Raw genomic sequence first — 22,612 nt, forward strand, 5'->3', positions numbered from 1 at the left:
ACACTCATGTCTGGGCTCTGGGGAGGGGATAGTGGCCTCACACCATGGTCACTTTCTGACCATCACAATGGGTTCCTTACACCTGGACTCCCTCTTCTGAGGCTCTCGCCTCTAATCACATACCAGATTAATAAGAGACCTATCAAGGGTAGGACACCATTCAACGTTAGTCTCTTACAGATTGTTCTCATATAAGATTTATTCCCCAGCACCCCTCCCACCCCTCCCCTCACCCCAATTCACAGTGGAGGACTAAGGAGATTCAGAGCAGGATCCCCAGGTACAAGAAACACCTTCCAAAGATTTTGCTCTCCTTCCTTCCCTCCTTGCTAACTCCCAAGCCTGGAGCTACACACACTCATGCAAACGCGCAAAATCCCACTCGTTTCCCACACCTCCCATTTTCTTCCACATCAGAGATCCCCTGTAAGACATCTGGGCTCTGAGAGGAGATAAGGTGCCCAAAATATTTGAGAACCCTAAGTGGGGAAATGCCATTTCCACTAACATTCACACAAAGGTGACTATGAAATAGGCATCTAGTTCTCCCTTCTCATTGTTCATGAGTTTCACGTCCTGGCCTCTACCTTTCATCAGCCAAGAGCAAACATGTTAGCACACTCCCACCTGTAGCACATGAAAACGGGTTCTGTCCAGCATCCCTCACCCAGGTGCGGAGGCGCTGGGGGAGTGGTCCCTGAGGATCAGCAAAGGGTTAATGCCGAGGGAAAGAGGACAGGAGTTTGGCTTGAGCTCTGGAGAAGCAGGGAGAGGGTGTAAGCTGACACAAGTTTAGAACTAATTACCAATTTCAGTTTTTGTTTCACAAGATTTTACTAGGGACAGTCTTAACAGATACCCCTTAGAGGGGTCGCTGCTCATTACAGACACATTCTTGCTAATTGGGCTCATCCTTAAAAGAGGTCCACCAGGTTGGGAAGCAGTTCAATATAAAAAGGTTTAAAGGAGCCGAACAGAGTAAGAATAGCTGGTGAAGGAAGAGCTGGTGGCTTCTGGGATGAATGCCACTGAGCCGTTTGTAAAGTGCTACTCTGGCCTCCCCCATGGAAAACTGCTTCTCCAGAGGAGCAGCAAGGGAAGGAGCAGGAACATGGGAATGGGTGTGGTCTGGTATTGCTTTGCTAGTTGCTCAGGCCGATGGTCAAATAGAGCCAGGGGTTAGCAGCACCGAAGACTACCAGGCAGCTCCAAAAGATTCAGTGAGACCATCGAGAGGCACTCGCCCTTCCAGCCAGCTGACCCCACGGCCCAAGGTAATGTAGAAGAGGCCCACCTCCACATCATGTTCACATTTCTTAAATTTCACAAGCAGTTTTGGAGCAAACGGGGGGTTAGGCCTCAAGAAATGAGGATGGGCTGTGGCAGAGGGAACAGGCCTGCTCTTCAGAACCAAAGGAGAAGCCTGCTTAGAAACAGACAAATCATGGCTTAGCCCAAGAGGAGAATGACAGTGTAATTCTTCCAGCTGCTGCCTGACTTGGGCCTCTAGGGAGATGATGGAGGAGGAAGGGCTCTTCTATCAATGAGGGCTCCTGAGCACCCATACCTAGAAGCAAACAGCAGCACCCCCTCAAAGGGGAACCAATACCCCTGACTACTTTGTTCCCCAAAAGAACCATCCTGATGGGGAGAAGCCTCCCTAAGGAAGCACACTCGCACTTCAGTGACTGAGCTCAGAAATGGGTGTCCAGCTGGTAGCAGGGAAGTGAGTATCTTCTCTCATCAGCCTGGCTGATGCTCAGAGGTCACCAGGCATACAAGTATAAGTCAGGGGATGGGACCTGGGTTCTTCCCTTGCCCCTTCACCTTTAGTGGGATGAGAAAAAAACCCTAAGCCACAGTGACCCCCCCAAAAGGAGTCTCTGCTTCAGTGGCTCCTGGAACTGGCAGGGTCCAGCTGACTCAGCTCTGACTGGTCCAGAAGTTCAAAGTCATCCCCCTCAGCATCAGTGTCCAGGTCTGAGCTGGGGGCCCGGAGGAAGCCTCTGGTTGCTCTCCGGGGAGGTTGGCCAGAAGGGCCAGGCTGGGAGGCCCCTGACAGGGCCAGCTGGATCATGCCCTGGGAGACCAGGCTGGCCAAGTTGCTGGTGAGGTTGGATCCTGCAGGCAGGGCACCAAGCAGGAGCTCTGGCAGTGTACTCTCGTCACGGCTGGTTGGGAAGCCCTGGGGCTCGTTAGCCCCTGGTGGGGAATGGTACGTCAAGCTGGGCATTCCAATGCTGGTATCGTCCTCATCGTCCAGGCCAGCAGGATCCACATTAATGGAAGGGAAGTCTGGAAGGTCTCTGGCAAAGGATTCCTCTGGATCACTGTGCCCATCTAGGTCTGAAAGCACAGAAGGGTGTCTGAGACATAGCAACTACCTGACCCAGCCCCACCAAGTCGGCCCCATGTAACCACATTTTTCCACCTGGATATCTAAGGGTGAAGCAAACCCATGGCACTGGTCAGCTCTTCCCTCTGCTTATAGACTCTGAGTCCTCTGCTGGTGAGAGAACTCCCCTCTCTCCTTCCCCTCTGTTCCCCATGAACCTACAACCTGAGGAAACTAAGGAACTAGGCTTCCAAGGAGAGCAGCTGTGCCATCCTGGATGTGGCCATACCCCTAAGGCTGCTCTGACACCTGATCCACTTCTCAGAAAACAGGAGAGGAGAGGGCGGTATCCCTTCTCTCCAGGGAAGCTGAAAGGTGGTAAGTCAGAACCATTATCAAGTCAGGCCGCTCACCTTCAGAGCCTTCTGTTAGAGGTGTCTGGCCCCGAGAAAGATTGAATGTGCCATTGTCTGTATAGGAGACCTCAGCATCCGAGTGCTCAGAGTCTGTGATGGCCAATTCCCTGGCAACAGTAGAATCATCCAGCTAAGGAAAGAAAAGACAGACAAGCCTGAAGAGATGATGCCGGTAAGGACAGATGCAATAAATTAAAATTTTTTAAAAGTTAAAAAAAAAAAGAACAGATGCAATTCCCTAGTAACAGCTTTACTAATTACTGGCCCTGAAGACTACCCTAAGGCCAGAAGTAACCAGATGTGGATGGAGACTTCTGTCAAAATCTTGACCATTTTTAGGCTGCTTCCCAAGGAAAACACCCTTACTCATCAATCTTGAGCACAGGAAGGAAAGCAGTCTTAGGAGTCAACCAGCCACTTACTCTTAAGCAAACTGATCCAGAAAACACTTTTCACAGGTGACCTGGAGGATACACACACTGCCCAACCCAAGATGAGCAGGGCTCTTTGTTTTTATTTTTTTAATATATTTTATTGATTTTTTACAAAGAGGAAGGGAGAGGGATAGAGAGTTTGAAATATCGATGAGAGAGAAACATCGATCAGCTGCCTTCTGCACACCTCCCACTGGGGATGTGCCCGCAACCAAGGTACATGCCCCCGACCGGAATCGAACCTGGGACCTCTTAGTCCGCAGGCCAACGCTCTATCCACTGAGCCAAACCGCACAGGGCATGAGCAGGGCTCTTTAAAAGATAATCACACCAGTTCCAGAAGTTCTGCCATGATGGCAGGGGTTAAAGGGAGACATGAAAGAGGGTGTGCTGGTCACCAGGCTCAAATTGAGATTTACAAAGTCCCAATATAACACTAGCTTCTCACAGGAATGCCAGTTATGCTCATGTCTGGGCTCTCACAGGGGTAGGGAGGGAGTACCTGAGCCTATGAGCTTACTACCTAAATGTAGGTGCCAGATGGTTAAAAGGAAGCTAAAGAAGACTGGCCAGCCCTGGCTTGGTTGGGTGTCATCCCATGCTCCGGAAGGTTGCTGGTTCGATTCCTGGTCAGGGCAAAAGCCTTAGTTGTGGTTATGGGCTCACTCCCCAATGGGTGGCGTGCAGGAGGCAGCCGATCAATGATTCTCATCATTGATGTTTCTATCTGCCCCTCTCCCTTCCTCTCTAAAATCAATTAAAAATATATTAATAAATAAAAAAGAAAATTCTTTTTTTTTTTAAAGAAAACTGGCCAGTGGTACAGTCCCACACCCAAAATACCTGAGGACAGAAGGCAGCAAGCTCCTCTTCACTGTCACTCTGGTTGTCCATGGCACGTTCCGGGTGTAGAGCTCTGCGGCGCACTATGTGGAAAGAGCAGAAGGCCTTGGCACCTTCCCTTGAAGGGGACACCCCTACCCTCTTTGAGCTTCGAAGGCATAAAATGAGAACATAAGATAACCCAGGCATATAAGCATGACCATTGGACACAGACACTAGGGGGGTGAGGGCACGTGCTGTGGGAATGGGGGTAGCCAGGGAGGGGTCAATGGGGGAAAAAGGAGACATATGTAATACTATATATAACTAGAGGCCCCATACACAGATTCGTGCACTGGTGGGGTCCAGCCAGTTGGCCCACCCCTATTGGGGCTGGGGCTGACTGGGGGCTGGCTGGGGGGAGGGGCCACGGGTGGTTGGATGGACGGCCCTGTCCCCTGGTGGTAGAACTCCTGGTTGAACTCCCAGTTAAGGGGACAATTTGCATATTAGCCTTTTATTATATAGGATACTTTAAACAATAAAGAGTTAAAAAAAAAAAAGAGAGAGAACCCAACCTCTCTGAATACGGCCGTAAGCCTACCCAACAATGCCTGAGGTGAGTTGCAGAGCCTAAGTGGACAGAAAGGTAAGTTGATAGCACAGAAGAAAAAGATCTCTCTTCCAACAGCTCTCCATTAGCCACCCTCAGGTGATCAACTACCAGGCTTGTCAACAGCTCTCAGGATCAGCGAGGGACTGACTGGATGTCAAGGTGGAAAGCAGGTGCTATCACAGAGGGCAAAGGGAGATGCCCAGCTTAGTTAGGTCAGGCTTTTGAGGACTGATATCATTCAGCTGGCTGTCCAGGGGGAGCAGGGCCTTGGTGACCAAATGCAGGGCTATTTGAGGTCAGGGCTTAATGAACACCTAACCTGATCAGACCACAGCAGAGGAGAAGTTCACACAACTGTCGTCACTGTGTTTGGAAAGCAGCCAGCACAGTGCTTGGGCACAAGGAAAAGGCTTCATAAAAAGTAGCAAACACTAGGGATTGTCTTCACTGTCTTTTATTCAACACAGGAGAGCTTTTCTCAGATTTGTTTAAAATGGGAGTGTCTTGAATTCCCAAATGGAAAAAAAATGGGTAAGCCTGCATAGATTTCCCTGGAATAGAATATCACTTTTACCTCCCCCCCCCCCCACCAACCACATCCCGCTTTTCCCACTTTCGAGGACCTCCCCATTATGTCAGGCCTATAGGCCTTCCTTCCCTTCCCCAAACTGCCCAAGTGGAAGGAAGGCTCCCCCTCACACTTACGTTGTCTCTCTCTCTGCTTGGACATCATATAGCCGCGGACACTGAAGTCCAGCCGCTGCAGAGCTGGCTTCAGCCGTACACAGGCTCGATCCCACAGTCGGTGGTACACAGCAAGGGGCCACATCATGACAGTGACAACTGAGAGGAGTGGGAAATAGTGGCAAAATGGAGAAGGGGTGCACAAAACAGTCCTACCTGTCCCTTTGCTCTTGTGTCCTGAGGGGCTTAGACACTTAGTATAAAACAGTTATGCTTGATTCTGCTGGCCACCTTCACTAGTCTCCCCAAGTACATGAGGGCGTTTTGTTGGAAGGCAGACACATCTGCAGCCATCTACAGAGCTGATTCACTGAGGGCAGAATGAGATGTGTGGTCACTTGCATATGGGTGTCACTGAGCCATAAATAAGGCCAAAGGGTAACAATGCCTCAGAAACTACATAACAAATCACATGAGCTCTGATAATGGCCACAGCCATAACTATTCATTCAGTTCCTCTGGCCTCAAACAAGCAGTGTTCAAGCCAATAGGCAGTAACTAAGTTTATAAAACTGTGCTACAGGGGGAAAGTGATCTAGGGTAAATAGAACCTAGCAGAGGATCCCCTAAGACAGTGGTTCTCAACCTGTGGGTCGCGACCCCATTTGGCAGTCGAACGATCCTTTCACAGGGGTCGCCTAAGACCATCCTGCATATCAGATATTTATATTACGATTCATAACAGTAGCAACATTACAGTTATGAAGTAGCAACGAAAATAATTTTATGGTTGGGTCACAACATGAGGAACTGTATTTAAAGGGCCAGAAGGTTGAGAACCACTGCCCTAAGAGTTAAGTTCTGCTGTTACACAATACACTGACTGTAAACATTCTCTCCTTAAATAGGGACAGTCCTTTAGAGTTGTTAATACAATATGTTAGTTAACTCTCATCAATTTCTAAAACTGACTTAGTAAGATGAGGACTTTATATGTGGGGAGCCTGCTGTAAGGGTAAGAAGACCCTTTCAGGACACTGAACAAATCATGGGACGGGGGGAAAGAAAAAAGGTAATTTCCTAGAGAATAAAAGTCCTCCCTAGACCCAGAGTTAGCTGTGGCTGGAAAAGCTATGAGTAGAGTAAGCTCACCGGGGTAGGTATATGCCATACTTACGCATTAAATAGGACAGCAGGAGCCCAGGGATGTAGCGGCCCAAGACAGCCAAAAAGGTCAGTATCCCACAGCTCAGCAAGCAGAACTGGGGGAGTCAAGAAACAGCATTAAGTTTCTGCTACATGGCAGGGGACTAGGGTGAGCATGGGAGGTAGAGATGTGACTGAAATAATTCTTTATGGCCTATGAGTAAAGCACGAACACATCGGAATGACACATGTACCCGCCACTTTGCATCCAATTTGATTCTCTTTGGGAGGAAAAGAGGATGACCACTTCTATTCAAACTCCTTTGACGTAGCTAGCCCCATAGGGCTGCACCTTTCATGCTGGGAAACTGGTTTGAATAGGACTTACCAAATATTCTCTCTGAAAGCAAGTGTTGGTGGTGGGTTTTTTTTTAAGTCAAATTAAAAATAAAAAAACCCAACAACCTATCACATGTTTAATATGACACAGAATACATACAAGCAAGCTTTCTTTCTCATCTTGGAAGAGAAAGATGGCCTAATCTAAGTGGCAAGCACCCAAAAGAGGAGTCATCAAGCTCTGCTTTAGTCTAGTGGCTAGTCAAGCCTTTTCCTATAACTTCCCTTCGTCTCTATAATAAACTCTTGATCTTTTCTTTCTTGAATGAGAATATGTAGTAAAGGGGTTTGTTTTGGGTTTGTTTCCAGTTTAGCATGAACTGTACTGAGAAGCCAGACACAGAAGTGAAAAAGGGAAGCGTCTTACCTTGCCTGGGTTTTGCTTTTTGAAAAGCAAAAGATTCCTTATGAAAATGGTCCCACTAACCCAGACTTCAGCTACATGGTGACAGAGCTCAGGCACGCTGAGTAACCGAGGGTGCACAAAGCCCCAGCTATGAAGAGAGAAGGGGGAGGTGTGAAAGGGGAGTGCTGAGGATCCCCCCATCTTGCTGTGTAGGAAGCCAACGCTTCCGGGTTTAAATAGGGGCTAGGGAGTGGCTGTCCTAGGTGCTTTGGAGGTGAAGCATGACTTTCTTCTTGGCTCACCAGGTTGAAACCTGAATTTAGGGACTACAAGGGCAAACCTGTTCTGACAACTCCACCCTATGAGCCGGCAGCCCAATCCTCATGTGTAAACCTGCCACCAGCTCCAAGGCCCTTTGTGCTTAGAAACATCATCCCTGCACTCAAACATTGCAATTCACTGTGATTGCAATCCAGGGATAAAAGTAAGGCAGTCTGACACCACTGCTGCTGAGAGGGAGGCAATGGTGGACATACCCTTCAGAGAGAAAAAAAGCAAAACCAAAAATAAACCACAGCGGAGAAAATTACTTGGATCACACAGATGGGATGAATGAGTTGAAAAATGAAAGCAGGAGCTGTAAGACACAAGAGGAATCTTTGACTTGCTGATGCCAGGAACCAATGTGTTTTCTGACCAGGAAACTTTAAACAGCTAGAGGTCACAGAAAACACTAAATAACCTGGTATAACAACCAGGAGACAAATGAAAGAAGCTGCCTTTAGGTTTTCTCACTAGGACTGGATAATGCAGCTAATTCTCTGGCATGTCAAGTTATGGGGCACTGTAATGCTTCTTTTTCAGAAACTTCTCTTGTAAATATCAGAGGACACTAGCCATCTCAACATACTTCTGCCTGAACTTTAGAATCTGTTAAAATGATTACTTGAACAACCTAGGTTCTCAGCTTACAGTTTGTCCGGAACATGGGGTTAACAACAACATATAACCAGAATATTACAACAAGAGAATCAATCAGAGCAAAAAAAGGGATTTAATTAGTATTCCATACCTCTCATTGTCTAATGCGTCAGGTCTTGACACTACAATATTAAAACAAACACCAGCATTAGTTGGTAGGAAAAACTAAATACGAAAATATTAGGCTATTGGTCTGACTGCTCAAATTTTAATAGGTTTGGGGGGGGTGGGGTGGAATAAAAGGAGACACTACGTTATACTGCCAGGTTAGGGAGCTGCCAACACGGGAATTATGCCTGATGCTTGCTCATTTCTCCAGGGGGGGGGGGGGTAAGGAGGATTCAAATGGAGCATCAGGCCCCTTCTAATTACTGAAGCTGAGAGCCAAGGTATACACAAACAAATAGTCCGTCCCACCCCTCAAGAATATCTGGTTTGTTGAAACACATCAATGGTGCACTAGGTTACAAGGCATGTTACAACTACTCCAACACTAGAAATCTGCCTATTCTTTTAAAAGAGAGACCCATTAACTACAAAAAAATGATGTAAAGTCGCCAAAACCGGTTTGGCTCAGTGGATAGAGCGTCGGTCTGCGGACTGAAGGGTCCCAGGTTCGATTCCGGTCAAGGGCATGTACCTTGGTTGCGCGCATATCCCCAGTAGGAGATGTGCAGGAGGCAGCTGATCGATGTTTCTCTCTCATCGATGTTTCTAACTATCTCTCTCCCTTCCTCTCTGTAAAAAATCAATAAAATATATTAAAAAAAAATGATGTAAAGTCTTTTGACATGATTCCTTGAAGTCTCTGCAAAATAGGAAGGGCATGTATTTAAAAGCTGTACACTCTGGCCTGGCGGATGTGGCTCAGTGTCTACCTATGAACCATGTGGTCATGGTTTGATTCTGGGTCAGGGCACATGACAGGGTTGCGGGCTCAATCCCCAGGAGGGGGTGTGCAGGAGGCAGCTGATCAATGATTCTCATCATTGATGCTTCTATACCTCTCTCCCTCTCCCTTTCTCTCTGAAATCAGTAAGAATATATTTTAAAATAAATTTAAAAATTCCTGAGAGGCAAATTAATACTGCCTTAGTAAAGACATAGATTCCAATGAAATGAATTATTTTTTAAAAACTTGAGGACTATTTAAGGACTACTTATTCCTCAGGTCAATTATGAGGGCAGAATATCTCAGATGGCGAATCCGATTTTCTGAGCTTAACAATGAGAAGGGCATAATTCAGTTCTAAGAAACTACATGCAGAAGGAGAAAGGTCTCCTAAAGCAAATAATTCGAACATCAAAAGACATTCCCAGTTCCACATACTCCCTCATAAACCCCCAAAACTAAAGGTAAAAATGACAGAAAGAAGTTCAGTGTGCTCTAAATGCTAAAAACTTACCTTTTATTTCAGGCCAGATTTTGTTCTTCCATTGATCTATACACACTATGATCATTGAGCTGAATGCAAGTAAAAATACAAGACGAAGGGATGTCAGTGCAAAGAACCTAGAGAGAAGGAAAAACAAAAGGTCATTACCCAATTAAGCTAATTTTAGAAAAGAACATTTGTGCACTAAAGGCTCTATAGTAAATAGACTTAGGTCATAGTTACATATCTCAATATACCTTAATTCATCCTTGATAACAAGTTGTCAAACATCTTTCTACCAAATTAGACCCAAGTATAGGGCAAAAAACTGGTAGAGATATATTAAAGAGCATTTCATTCAATTAGATATCCTTTGGGAAATGAGGTTCAAAAAGTAAAATGACTTGTCAAGGTCACACAGAAAGCACTGAAGCTACTTCTAAAAGCCAGTTCTTCAGAATTAACACCAATCAGTCTGAAACTCTTTCCAAAAATTGAAGAAGCCGGAACACTTCTTGATTCATTTTTTTAAGCCATTACTCTAATACCAACACCAAATGACGCTACAAGAAAACTACAGATCAATATCCTTTATGAATATAGATGCAAAATGCTCAATAAGTCACTGAAAAACTGAATTCAGCAGATATTAGAAGGATTATGCATCATGAACAATTCCTAGGATTTATTCCAGGAATGCAAAGGTGGTTCAACATACAAAAATAAATATACACATAATTATCACATTAATAGAATGAAGGAAATCTAGGTATTTGAAGGAATCAATCATAAACAGATAGTTATAAACAATCCGAGAAATCTGAACACTGACTGCACATCTGAATATATTAAGGAATTATTCATTGTTTTAGGTGTGATGTTATGGAAGTTATAAATTTAGAGTCCCTATTATTTTAGAGATATTTACTAAAATATTTATGAATGAAATGATATGATGTCTGGGTTTTGTGTTAAAATAATAGCTTGGCAAGGGTGTGAAAGAAGACGAAAGAAGATTGACTATGAGTTGATAACTGCTGAAGCTGGGAGATAGTACATGGGATTCTTTATTTGCACTATTATCTCTACCTCTGCATACATGAAAAATTCTTCACAATAAAATACTTATAAAAAACCCTAACACCTCCAAGGCAAACCCTTGAAGAGTGTCTGTACTCCAGGGCTGATTTCACCAGTCTGTGGGGAAATAAGCATGGAAATTGAAAGTAAGCACTTAGAAATTTGTATAACAATTTGACCTAGTAATTTTGAATCTAAGAATACATTTGGCTTGTATTGCTTATGCCTTTTTAAATTTAGTTTGTCTAGTAAGTAATTTGTTTTGTATTTTACAAAAGTAATGATTTGCAACAGATCAGGAAAAATAACACTAGTCCTTACCACAGAAGATAGTTTGAGAAACACTGTTCTAAGATTGAGAGGAAAGCCGAATATATCACCAGATTGGTGGTTCAGTAGGGCAGTTAGGCATGTTTTTTTTTGTTGTTTTTTTTTAAATATATTTTATTGATTTTTTACAGAGAGGAAGAGAGAGAGACAGATAGCCAGAAACATCGATGAGAGAGAAACATCGACCAGCCGCCTCCTGCACATCCCCCACTGGGGATGTGCCCGCAACCCAGGTACATGCCCTCGACCGGAATCGAACCCGGGACCCTTCGGTCCACAGGCCGACGCTCTATCCACTGAGCCAAACCAGTTTCGGCAGGCATGTTTTTTAAAAAATATATATTTTATTGATTTTTTACAGAGAGGAAGGGAGAGGGATAGAGTTAGAAACATCGATGAGAGAGAAACATCGATCAGCTGCCTTCTGCACACCTCCTACTGGGGATGTGCCCGCAACCAAGGTACATGTTCTTGACCAGAATCGAACCTAGGACCCTTCAGTCTGCAGGCTGACGCTCTATCCACCGAGCCAAACTGGTTAGGGCTGGGTTGTTTTTTGTTTTGTTTTTTAATATATCTTATTGATTTTTTACAGAGAGGAAGGGAAAGGGATAGGGTTAGAAACATCGATGAGAGAGAAACATCAATCAGCTGCCTCCTGCACACTCCCTACTGGGTATGTGCCTGCAACCAAGGTACATGCCCTTGACCGGAATCGAACCTGGGACCCTTGAGTCCGTAGGCCGATGCTCTATCCACTGAGCCAAACTGGTTAGGGCTGTTTTGGTTTTGGTTTTTGTTTTTTGTTTTGTCTTTTTTTTAATATATTTTTATTTATTTCAGAGAGGAAGGAGAGGAAGAAAAAGATAGAAACATCAATGATGAGAATCGCTGATCAGCTGCCTTCTGCACACCCTCTACTGGGGATAGAGCCTGCAATCGGGCATGTGCCCTTGATTGGAATTGAACCCAGGACCCTTCAGTCCACAGGCCAATGCTCTATCCACTGAACCAAACAAGCTAGGGTGGGGCATGGCTTTTTTTTTTTAAAGATGTTTTTATTGATTTTTAGAGAGATATGAAGGGAAAGGGAGAGAGACAGAATAATCAATGATGAGAGAGAATCACTGATTGGCTACTTCCCACATGCCCTCTTCTGGGGATCGAGCCTACAACCCGGGCATGTGCCCTGACCTGGTTCATGGGTCAACACTCAACCAACTGAGCCACACCAATGGGCAGGCATGGCTTTTAAAGTTAGATTTGCTTGAATGGACCCAGTTCCAAATCAATCAATCAATCTATCTCTCTCTCTCTCTCTCTCTCTCTCTCTCTCTCTCTCTCTCTCTCTCTCGCATTCTGTACCTTCTCCCTCCCTCCCCCCTCCTTATTTCCTAAGGCACGGATCTTTGTTTTCTTTCGCCAAGGACCCTTCTTTTGCTTCAGTAACTTGTTTCCTGAGTCCACACAGTCCAGATGACTCACTTCTGCTTCTGTGACTTTCTTTCTAAAGGGCCAAGGCAGTTCCATTTAGGCTCACTGCTGTTACTGTCTTCTTGCCTCTTCTATCTTAAGCCCTTCCTTTAAGCTTTAATAAACATACTCTCAAAAAGAATTTTTTTTAAATACTAGTTAATTAGCTTAACTTCGTTAAGCCTCAGTTTCCTCATCTATATGTGTCTTAATAATAAATCTTGCAGGATTGTTTGCAGGTATTAAGAAACAACATACTTAATCATCTAGAAAAATATCATACTTGATCCTGCTTTAAAAAAAAATACAAGTCACCTAATACATTGTAAAATGGAATAGAACTACTGAAGTGTTATTAGGTATTACCACAGTAATTGATCAAACAAGGATTACCAAGGGTTGGTTATAAATGACCGCTTCTCAACTCAACATGACTAATGACTTCACATAAATCACAGAACAATACCAAGAGTACAATCCTTATCATAATTTTTAAAAAGCTTTATCTGTGTGCATATAATACACAAAAACATAGGGATTGGCAGAGGAACTTTAATTTTTGTCTCTAGACAGTATTGTACTTTGTTTTCAATAAAAAAGAATCCATGTTATATAACTTTTAAAACTATACAAAGAATAAGGGATGGAATGAAACAAGAACTTAGAAATCCAGTCACAAGTGACAACCCTATTCCAATTTTTCCACCCCACCACTGAAAGGATACTGCAATTATATGTGAAATTAAAGAACAAGGGCAGCTTAACCGAAAGGAGCCTCCAGAGCTGCCCCAGGCCATTAATCTTCTCTCCAAAGCCAGTTCATCATCCCCACAAACAAGCCAATTTAACAAGGCCAAGGATAAAGGCTTTAGAGCTTCCCAGTGCTGCTGCCTCCATGTCCCAGGAGCAAGAGTGGCGCGACTGCTGTTTTCTCCAGAGTGCTTGAATGGGCTCTTCTCGGGAGGCCATCCGCACTGTCTGCCATCTCCACTTCCCCGATCATAATTACTAACACAAATATAAACTGGAGGAGGGAAGGATATTAAGCTCTCTTAAGAAAGATCAGTTTTTCAAAGATGATGGCAATGAAAATACTGTTTCTCCAAAACCTGGACTATTTTTAGTCATCTGTTATAGCCCCCAACCTATGCTTCAACTTAGTTCCATAAACATGTGAGTGCCTGTTACATGCCAATGCCGAGTAAGCAGTCCAGTTATGGAAAAGAGTAAGGCACGGACCTTACTCTCAAGTGTGTTTATGTGTCTGTGTGTGTTTGCAACATAATATGACATGGTAATAACAAAGAAGAGGACATCTAAGTGGGCTTTGAAAGACAAATGGTAAGAAAACATGGCCAAAGGATGTAGGGAAGGAGATGACAGATAGGGAGAACAATCAGGTGACAGGACATATTTAAGACAAGTAGTTTGACAGAACTGAAACTTAAAGAACAGAGGGAGCCCAGCCGGTGTGTCTCAGTGGTTGAGCTTAGACCTATGAACCAGGTCACAGTTTGATTCCTGGTCAGGGCACATGCCTGGGCTGCGGGCTGAATCCCCAGTGTGGGGCTTGCAGGAGGCAGCCAATCAATGATTCTCTCTCTCATTGATGTTTCTATTTCTCTCTCCTTCTCCCTTCCTCTCTGAAATCAATAAAAAATATGTATCTTGAAAAATAATAAAAATAAAAAAAAGAACGAAGGGAGGGAATGAGTACAAGGAGAGAGGTGGGGGTGGGAGTCACATCATGGGCCTTTTATGACAAAGGGTATTGGATTTTGAAGGTAAATTAGTATAGAGTTTTACAAAGAGTGTATTTTCTGGGTCATGAAGGCTAACATCTTTTTGAGCGAGATTAATTCTGGTCCACAAGTCCATTTTAGGACCAGATGTATCCTTTTGTTGAACAAGCCAATGCAGGAACTTCAAAGGAAGAAGATTTTGTGTGGTATAAAATAACATTTCTTGGGAAAATACTTTCCTCCATGTAGATAAAAACTTAATTAACAGAAAGAGCACCTCAAACCACCAGAGTTGATCCCTCCACGGTAACCAGAAAATATCAATGTTTCCTCAGGGGTCTATACAGTTAAGTGTGTGCGCCTTTCCTACCAGCCCTCAACACTAAATTCCTAAACAAAAAGGGAATATCAATTGGATAGGTGTGTTTTGGATATACTGAGGGTCACATAATGCCTTTTTATGAAGGTAATGTGAAAGCCTCCCTGTAAAAACCACTGCCACTATGTTCGAGGACAAGACATCATTGAAGATAAAGTACTTCTGAAACTGGTATAGGTAAGGGATGGAAGGAAAATAAGAGAAGAGTCCTCTGGATTAGCTTAATCCTAAAATGTCTATTCACAGAGACAGAAAAAATTTACATGCAGCTTTAACAGTGTACAAGTTTAATAAAACATGCAAGACATTTCTCAGCAAATCTAATCAGCATGAGAACTTCCCAACTTAATAAAAACAACTGCAAATGTAGTCAACTCTGGATAGTCACAAGTGAATTATTCAATCTGGGGACTGCCCATAGGCCATTACTCCTACCCGTTGTGGGCTCACAATCAATTTTTCCTTATGTGTGTTTTTTTAATTGATCTGGGAGAGACAACAACTTATTATTCCATTCACATATGCATTCATTGGTTGATCCCTGCATGTGCCCTGACTGCGATCGAACCGCAACCTTGGCATATGAGGACAACGCTCTAATCAACTGAGCTACCTGGCCAGGGCAATTTTTCCTTATGATATTTATTTTTCTTATTTCTAAAGCCAAGCATGTTGATTGAAGAAAGCTTAGAAAATATAAGTAATCAAGAAAATAAAAATGAAATTAATACATCATCTATGAAACATTCTTACAAAAAAATTTTTTGAACCAGAATCTGATCAAGCCTCTAGATCCAATTACTAATTTACAGGAAAACAGAGCACAGGAGAACATGTTAAGCCACAGATGAGGAAATCTAGTCTGTAGGACATTTTACAAGACAAACTGGTTTCTTCAACAAATTCACTGCAAAGAGGAAAGAAGAGTGAAAGGGCACCAACAAAGTAAGAGATACAAAAAACAGCAGTCACAATATGTGGACTTCATTTGGTTGCTAACCCAAACAAACTGCTTAAAAAAAAAAAAGACACTTATGAGAAAATTGGAAATTTGAACACTGACTGAGATCATTAATTTTTTACATGTGATAGTGGCAGTAGAATTTTTTAAAGTCTATTTTTCAGAGACACATATTGAAACACAGATTAAATGATATGACATCTAGAATTTGCCTCAAATTCAAGAAAGGAAAGAATTGGGGTAATAAGACTGAAAACTGGCCATGAAGTGAAAATGTTTAAAGCTGGGTGTATGGTGGTACATATTATTCTGTCTACTTATATATGTTTTAAAGTTTCCATAAAAAAAAAGTTTTAGGGCCTGGCCCAGTATCTCAGTCGTTCAGAGCATCATCCCGATACGCCAAGGCTGCAGGCTCCATTTCCCATTAAGACATACAAGAATCAACCAATGAATGCGTAAATAAGTGGAACAACAAATGGATGTTTCTCTCTTTCTCTCCCTCCTTCTCTAAAATAAATAAAATTTAAAAACCTAATAAGCACAAATAACTCACTGTCCTTTATTTACCTTAGATTTTTTATTACCAATGAGAATAAACATTCTTTTTTTTTTTTTTAATTTATTTTATTGATTTTTTACAGAGAGGAAGGGAGAGGGATAGAGAGTTAGAAACATCGATGAGAGAGAAACATCGACCAGCCGCCTCCTGCACACCTCCTACCGGGGATGTGCCCGCAACCGAGGTACGTGCCCTTGACCGGAATCGAACCTGGGACCTTTCAGTCCGCAGGCAGATGCTCTATTCACTGAGCCAAACCGGTTTGGCTAAACATTCTTTTTTAAAAAAAAATCTATTTTATTTTTTTTACAGAGACGAAGGGAGAGGAATAGAGAGTTAGAAACATCGATGAGAGAGAAACATCGATCAGCTGCCTCCTGCCCACCCCCAACTGGGGATGTGCCCACAAGCAAGGTACATGCCCTTGACCGGAATCGAACCTGGGACCCTTCAGTTGGCAGGCTGGCACTCCATCCACAGAGCCAAACCGGTTATGGCGAGAGTAAACATCCTTTTAATATATTTTTATTGATTTCAGAGAGAAAGGGAGTTTTTGTGTGTGTGTGTGTGTGTGTGTGTGTGTGTGTGTGTTTCAGAAAAATTATGAGAATTCCAAAACTAAACAATTTTTTTCAGGTTAACTATACCATGGATCCTCATTTTAGTACACATAAATTGGAGTTTGCTATAATCATAAAGCTTATGCTATAACCAAACAAAGTAAAGATCACATGCCTATTTTCTTTTCTTTTTTTTAAAATATATTTTATTGATTTTTTTACGGAGAGGAAGGGAGAGAGATAGAAAGTTAGAAACACCGATGAGAGAGAAACATCGATCAGCTGCCTCCTGCACATCTCCTACTGGGGATGTGCCCGCAACCGAGATACATGCCCTTGACCGGAATCGAACCTGGGACCCTTCAGTCTGCAGGCCGATGCTCTATCCACTGAGCCAAACCGGTTTTGGCCACATGCCTATTTTCAATCAAAGAAGACACTATTTCTGGGTTCCTTCATTATTACAGAGTAAGCTTAGCTCAGTGGCCCTTTAGAACCATACCATCCTATAGAGACAAAAAGCCCATTGTTGTACAGGACTGTGGCTATCTAGTTAATGAGCCAGACACTATAAATTAGAATGAAAAAAATTAACCCAATCTATGTCATGTAGTGATAGTTATTGGTTGCACAAAACCAGAAATGAAATCAACTAGCTGCTTTGACCTACTTTGTGTTAATGGACAGAAAGCACCCAACCTTATAATTAGGACAGATAAAAACTGATGGCAAGCCCTGGCCGGTTTGGCTCAGTGGATAGAGTGTCAGCCTACAGATCAAAGGGTCCCAGGTTCGATTCCAGTCAAGGGCATGTACCTTGGTTGCAAGTTCCTCCCCACCAGGCCCTGGTCAGGGCACATGCAGTAGGCAACCAATCGACGTGTTTCACATCAATGCTTCTGTCTCCCTCTTTCTAAAAATAAAAAAATAAAAATAAACTGATAGCAAAAGAGAGGCAAAAAAAAAAAGCCAAAGCATCCTTGGAAGTCTTCTTGGCTACCAAACGCAACAAAACCCTCCAAAGACTATCATCAGAAACATTTGCTCAATAGATTTCATCTGAAATTTGATGTGTAAATTTTTTTCACAGAACAAATGTCTCTACTTAACTGGGCCCTCCCTTCCACTTCCCGTTCTTCACTATTGTTTTGTGTGTTTTTTTAATATATTTTATTGATTTTTTACAGAGAGGAAGGGAGAGAGATAGTCAGAAACATCGATGAGAAAGAAACATCGATCAGCTGCCTCCTGCACACTCCTCACTGGGGATGTGCCCACAACCCAGGTACATGCCCTTGACCGGAATCGAACCTGGGACCTTTCAGTCTGCAGGCCAACGCTCTATCCACTGAGCCAAACCGGTTTCAGCCTTCACTATTGTTTTTTACTCAAATTATAACCTTTTAAATCAGAATTGCTATATACCTTTAATCACTTTTTGGGTCATTTTTAAATTTGGATAGATTTTTTTGGAGGAGGGGGGCACACCTTGTTGTTATTTTTTTCAATTGTGAAAACAATATATTCCATAGTATCCCCTAGAATATGATATATGGTTAACTCAGACTAGAGACTGTAAAAGCAGATCCCAACAGGGAATCAACTTGTAGATTGCTCTAAATCAGTATCTGCAATTTAAAGACCACCTAGAGCAAGCACGTCAAACTCGCGGGCCGTGGGCCGCATGTCTTCTTTATTTGGCCCATGTTAGCCTTTGAGTTTGACCTAGAGCCTGGCCTGTGTGGCTCAGGAGTTGAGCGTTGACTCATGAACCAGGAGGTCACAGTTCAATTCCCTGTCAGGGCACATGCCTGGGTTGTGGGCTCGATCCCCAATAAGGGGCCTATAGGAGGCAGTCCATCGATGATTCTCTCTCATCGTTGATGTTTCTCTCTCTCTCTGAAAATCAATAAAAAATATAAATTTTAAAAAATAATAAAGATGACCTAGAATCATAGAATGCTGAAAACTGGACAGGAGTTCAGAGTCATCCAGCGCTCCTTGAACCGTATGTTCACACATTCCAGGGCTCCTGTCTTCCCCTATCTCCTAGATTTGAGTCAAACTAAAAAGTTACTCAAACATGTTCTTTTCTGATCCTGTCAGGAATCACTTTTTTTTTTTTTTTTTTTTTTTAGGATACACTCTTGCTGACTCATATTCTTCTCCCAAATCACTCATTTAATTTATGGGTGATGTTGAGGATAATGAAAATACAAGCAGTTGGGGGAGAAAGAAAAAATAAAACAAAAAAAGACAAGCAATTGGAAAGAAGGCCTGACGTGACTGTTATTATCCTAGTGATAATAATGTATCAGTGACCAGAAGCAAAATGGGCTGGAAGATCTCTGATGCGATCACCATAATTTCTCTGAAATCTGAAAAAAAAAAACCACCATTTTTTTAAAAGAGTGAAAGCCTTGGGATACTGGTAGTGGCAAGTCATCTACATCTCTCTCTCTCTCTTTTATGTTGTTTTTTCTTTATTAAGATATAAGAGGGCACACTCACAGGTACAGAAAAACCTTCATTGAGCATAGAGAACTTTAAAAGCTAAATCACCTTCCTGAATTCTGATTTTTTTGTACTCCTACCCAATCTTCTAATGCCTCAAAATGTATTTTAAAACGCACACCTCAGTTAGTGATATATCATTGTTCAAAACAAATAATCACCCTGACCAGTTGCTCAATGGTTAGAGCGCCAGCCCTCGAACCCAAGGGCTGAGGATTCAATTCCCAGTCAAGGTCACATACCTTGGCTGCAGATTCTCCAGTCCCAGTAGGGGCATGCCAGGAGGCAACCAAGCGATGTGTCTCACTCACATCCATGTCTCTCTCTCTCTCCCCCCACTCCCTCCCTCCCTTCCACTCTCTCTAGAAACCAGTAAAGAAAAAGAAAAAATCCTTGGGCAAGGATAAAGAAAAACACAAACAAATAACAAAAAATATTTCAGATTTGATTTTTCTCTGTCCTGAGCCAATGATCCTCGTGGTTCCTAAACATTTTAAATGTCTAATGCCCGGCTGGCAAGGCTCAGTGGTTGAGCATCGACCTATGAACCAGGAGGTCACAATTCAATTCCCAGTCAGGGTGTGTGCCAAGTTACAGGCTCGATCCCCAGTAAGGGACATGCAGAAGGCAGTCAATCAAGATTCTCTCTCATCACTGCTGCTTCTAGCCCACTCTCCCAATCCCTTTCTCTCTCTGAAATCAATTAAAAAACACACACAACATATTTAAAAAATAAAATAAAATGTCCAAAATTAAACAGCCACTCTTCAACATTCCAAAGTGAAATGTCAACATCCACATTCAATACGATGCTACTGGAATGTGAAGTCTAACTTTCATTTTAAACCTCACACTACCTTCCAGGAAGCACATTTACTGGTACTAAAACAAAGAATCCTATGAACTCCAATGCCAATCTACCTTAGCTTCTGGGGCCTTAATACTACCAGTCATCCTGTACTTGCCATAAATGGCATACCCACTTGTTTTCATACCCTCCTTTTGCTATATCTCTCTCCCACCTACATAGAGTGTGATGGGAATGTAACAAGAGGAACTGTTGTGGATACACAGCAGGCAAGCTACCAGGAGACAAAGACCAATCACAACAATGCTTTAACAGACTAGAAGTAGGGCCCTAGCCGGTTTGGCTCAGTGGATAGAGTATCCACCTGTGGACTGAAGGGTCCCAGGTTCCATTCTGGTCAGGGCACATGCCTGGGTTGCGGGCTTGATCCCCAATGTGGGGCATGCAGGAGACAGCCAATCCATGATTCTCTCATCATTGATGTTTCTCTCTCTCCCTCTCCCTTTCTCTCTGAAATCAATAAAAATATATTTTTTTTAAAAAAAGAGAGAGACTAGGACTAGGAAAGGGGGGATCTGAGTGAGATTCTAAACATAGCATAATAATAAAATTAAGTAACACGGTTGGGGGTGAACAAATTAAGGCTAACACTGTAACATTTGAATTTGTGTCTCAGTCAGAGCAATTCCTTATATGTAGACCTCTACCTGCATTCTACTTCAAAAAGCTCTCAGGCAAGGGGCATGTAGAAAGTCCCCTCCAAAAATAACTTACATGCTACCGGCCCATGTGCACTAATAAATCCTTGGTTTATCAGGATTCATGTATAGATCAGCCAGCCAGTCATACTTTGATACAAAACTGGTTTATTGAGGACAACTTTTTCTTCTATGAGTACAGTCCCAATGTAGGAAATGAAGTTTTGACTGGATGGTCTGGGGTTTGGGACTGGGATGGGGGTGCAGAAAGGAAGAAAGAAACAGCCATTTGGGTAAACACTTCTGAATGAGGTTACGGGTTTCTGACAGAGAACAACAGGAGAGAAGTAGGTACCTGGGGATCTAGGAAGAAGCACTCTCCCCCACCCACCCCGCCCCACCCCAATAATGAAGACTGCTGTAAGAAAAGAAAAAAGTTTATCATCGAGTTTGCTAGACTCTGGAAGCAACACATGGCAGAGGCTACTGTGACAACTTTAACGCGAGTCTCCTTCAAACTGTGCAGGATTAATTTAATAGCTAAACACTGTGTCTTCCTGACAATGAACTGGAAAATCTTCTTTCAGAGAAAGGATAAGAAATGTTTTGGTTTTAAAACCAAGAACGTTAAGAGGAAAGCTATTTTGAGCAAAAACAAAAAAATTTGGAAACACATACCTTGTTCTGTTTTAGGCTTATCCAGAATAGTCTTATTTCATTCAGCTGTCGGACCCCCCCCCACACACACACACACATATATACATATATACCTCAGTTCCCTGATCAATTATACTTCCCCAGATCCTTGGTAGATCCTATGAAAACCTAAGTCCCCTTTAGGTGATGACAACTGAGGGAGGCAGCAGTCCCCCCATTTTCAGAGAGCAGATCCTTAAAGTATATTTATAGCCCCCCTGTTCCAGCGCAGGAAAACTCACACACACTACGGACACCCTCCGTTTCCTTGCCTCTAAACCTCGGCTGAAGACGCCGCTCTAGCTCCTTGGGACAGGGAGGCGTGGCAATCCTAAGTGCCTTCCAAAAGGGCGCAATCTCACCATCACTATTTCCTAGCTGTTCTTTAAACGCTTGTAACTTTCAAGCTGCAGTTTCGGAGGCTCTTGGTGACGCCAGACCTCACAAACTTCCCTGAGCGGGCGAAAGTACATCCACCCACGCTCACCCTGATCCACACCGCGCGGGCGGCCTGTCTCACTCAGCGCACCTCTGGACACCCGGCCCAGGCCTCCCGCCTCCGCCCCAAGAACGACCACTGACATCTCCGGAGACAGCCTCCAAGCCACCTGTGACCAGACCAGAGAAAGCAGGCGATGGCCTGAAAGGGACCCAGCTTTCCCCGGCTACAATGAGGCGCCCTCGCCCACAGCGGGAGGCTCCAGGTGCTACCAGGAGCTCCGGCCAGATGTGCGGGGCGAGGGTGCGGGAGGAGGTAAAACAAGGAAGACAACTGGAAGGCCCTGCGGAGAACTGCGGTGCCAAAGGCTGCCGGCGGGATGGAGTGGGAGGAAGTGAAGGGAGATCAGGAAGGAGCCAAGGCGGCGGAGAAAACAGGTGAGGCGAGAGGTGGAGCCCTAGAGAAACCTGACGCATTCCCGCCTCGGAGGGTTTCCGAGGGTCCAGTTTCTCACCAGAAAGCCGCGTTCAGCCCCAGGCACCACAGGGCGCTTCTGGCTGGCCGCTCCCAAACAAGTGCCGCCTGCACCCGGCTCAGCAGAGGCTCGTAAGGCCCCAGCACCTCCACCAGGGCCCGCTGCGCCGCCTCAACCTGCTGGTCCCTCTCCAAGGAGCCTGACATAGCGCCGCGGCCCCGGAAAGTCGGCCTTGAAGCTGGGCCTGGGACCGTGGCCACCCCCTCTGCCTCCGCCATCTGCCCCCGGCAGCCACCACATCCGGGGCCGCGCGGCTTGACAATCACAATAACACCAACTG

General features: G+C 43.8%; 1 protein-coding gene across 2 annotated transcripts; it reads right to left on the bottom strand.

Moving 5' to 3' along the window:
* Positions 1 to 208: 208 nt before the first annotated feature.
* RETREG3 (reticulophagy regulator family member 3) lies at positions 209 to 22,612 on the bottom strand. 2 transcript variants are annotated; one of them, XM_059670222.1, is made up of 9 exons: positions 22,312 to 22,611; positions 9,586 to 9,692; positions 8,271 to 8,301; positions 7,220 to 7,346; positions 6,485 to 6,569; positions 5,329 to 5,466; positions 4,029 to 4,111; positions 2,749 to 2,881; positions 209 to 2,346 (listed from the first exon to the last, which is right to left on the bottom strand). In XM_059670222.1, the coding sequence occupies exons 1-9, from the start codon at positions 22,548 to 22,550 to the stop codon at positions 1,889 to 1,891; spliced, it is 1,401 nt and encodes a 466-aa protein (XP_059526205.1). In that variant the 5' UTR covers positions 22,551 to 22,611; the 3' UTR covers positions 209 to 1,888. The 2 variants fall into 2 exon arrangements, with proteins under 2 accessions (XP_059526205.1, XP_059526206.1); XM_059670223.1 differs by lacking the exon at positions 5,329 to 5,466 and having other exon boundaries at positions 22,312 to 22,612.

This window comes from Myotis daubentonii, chromosome 16 (assembly GCF_963259705.1).
Source record: "Myotis daubentonii chromosome 16, mMyoDau2.1, whole genome shotgun sequence".
In the NCBI taxonomy this organism is placed as follows: Eukaryota; Metazoa; Chordata; class Mammalia; order Chiroptera; family Vespertilionidae; genus Myotis; species Myotis daubentonii.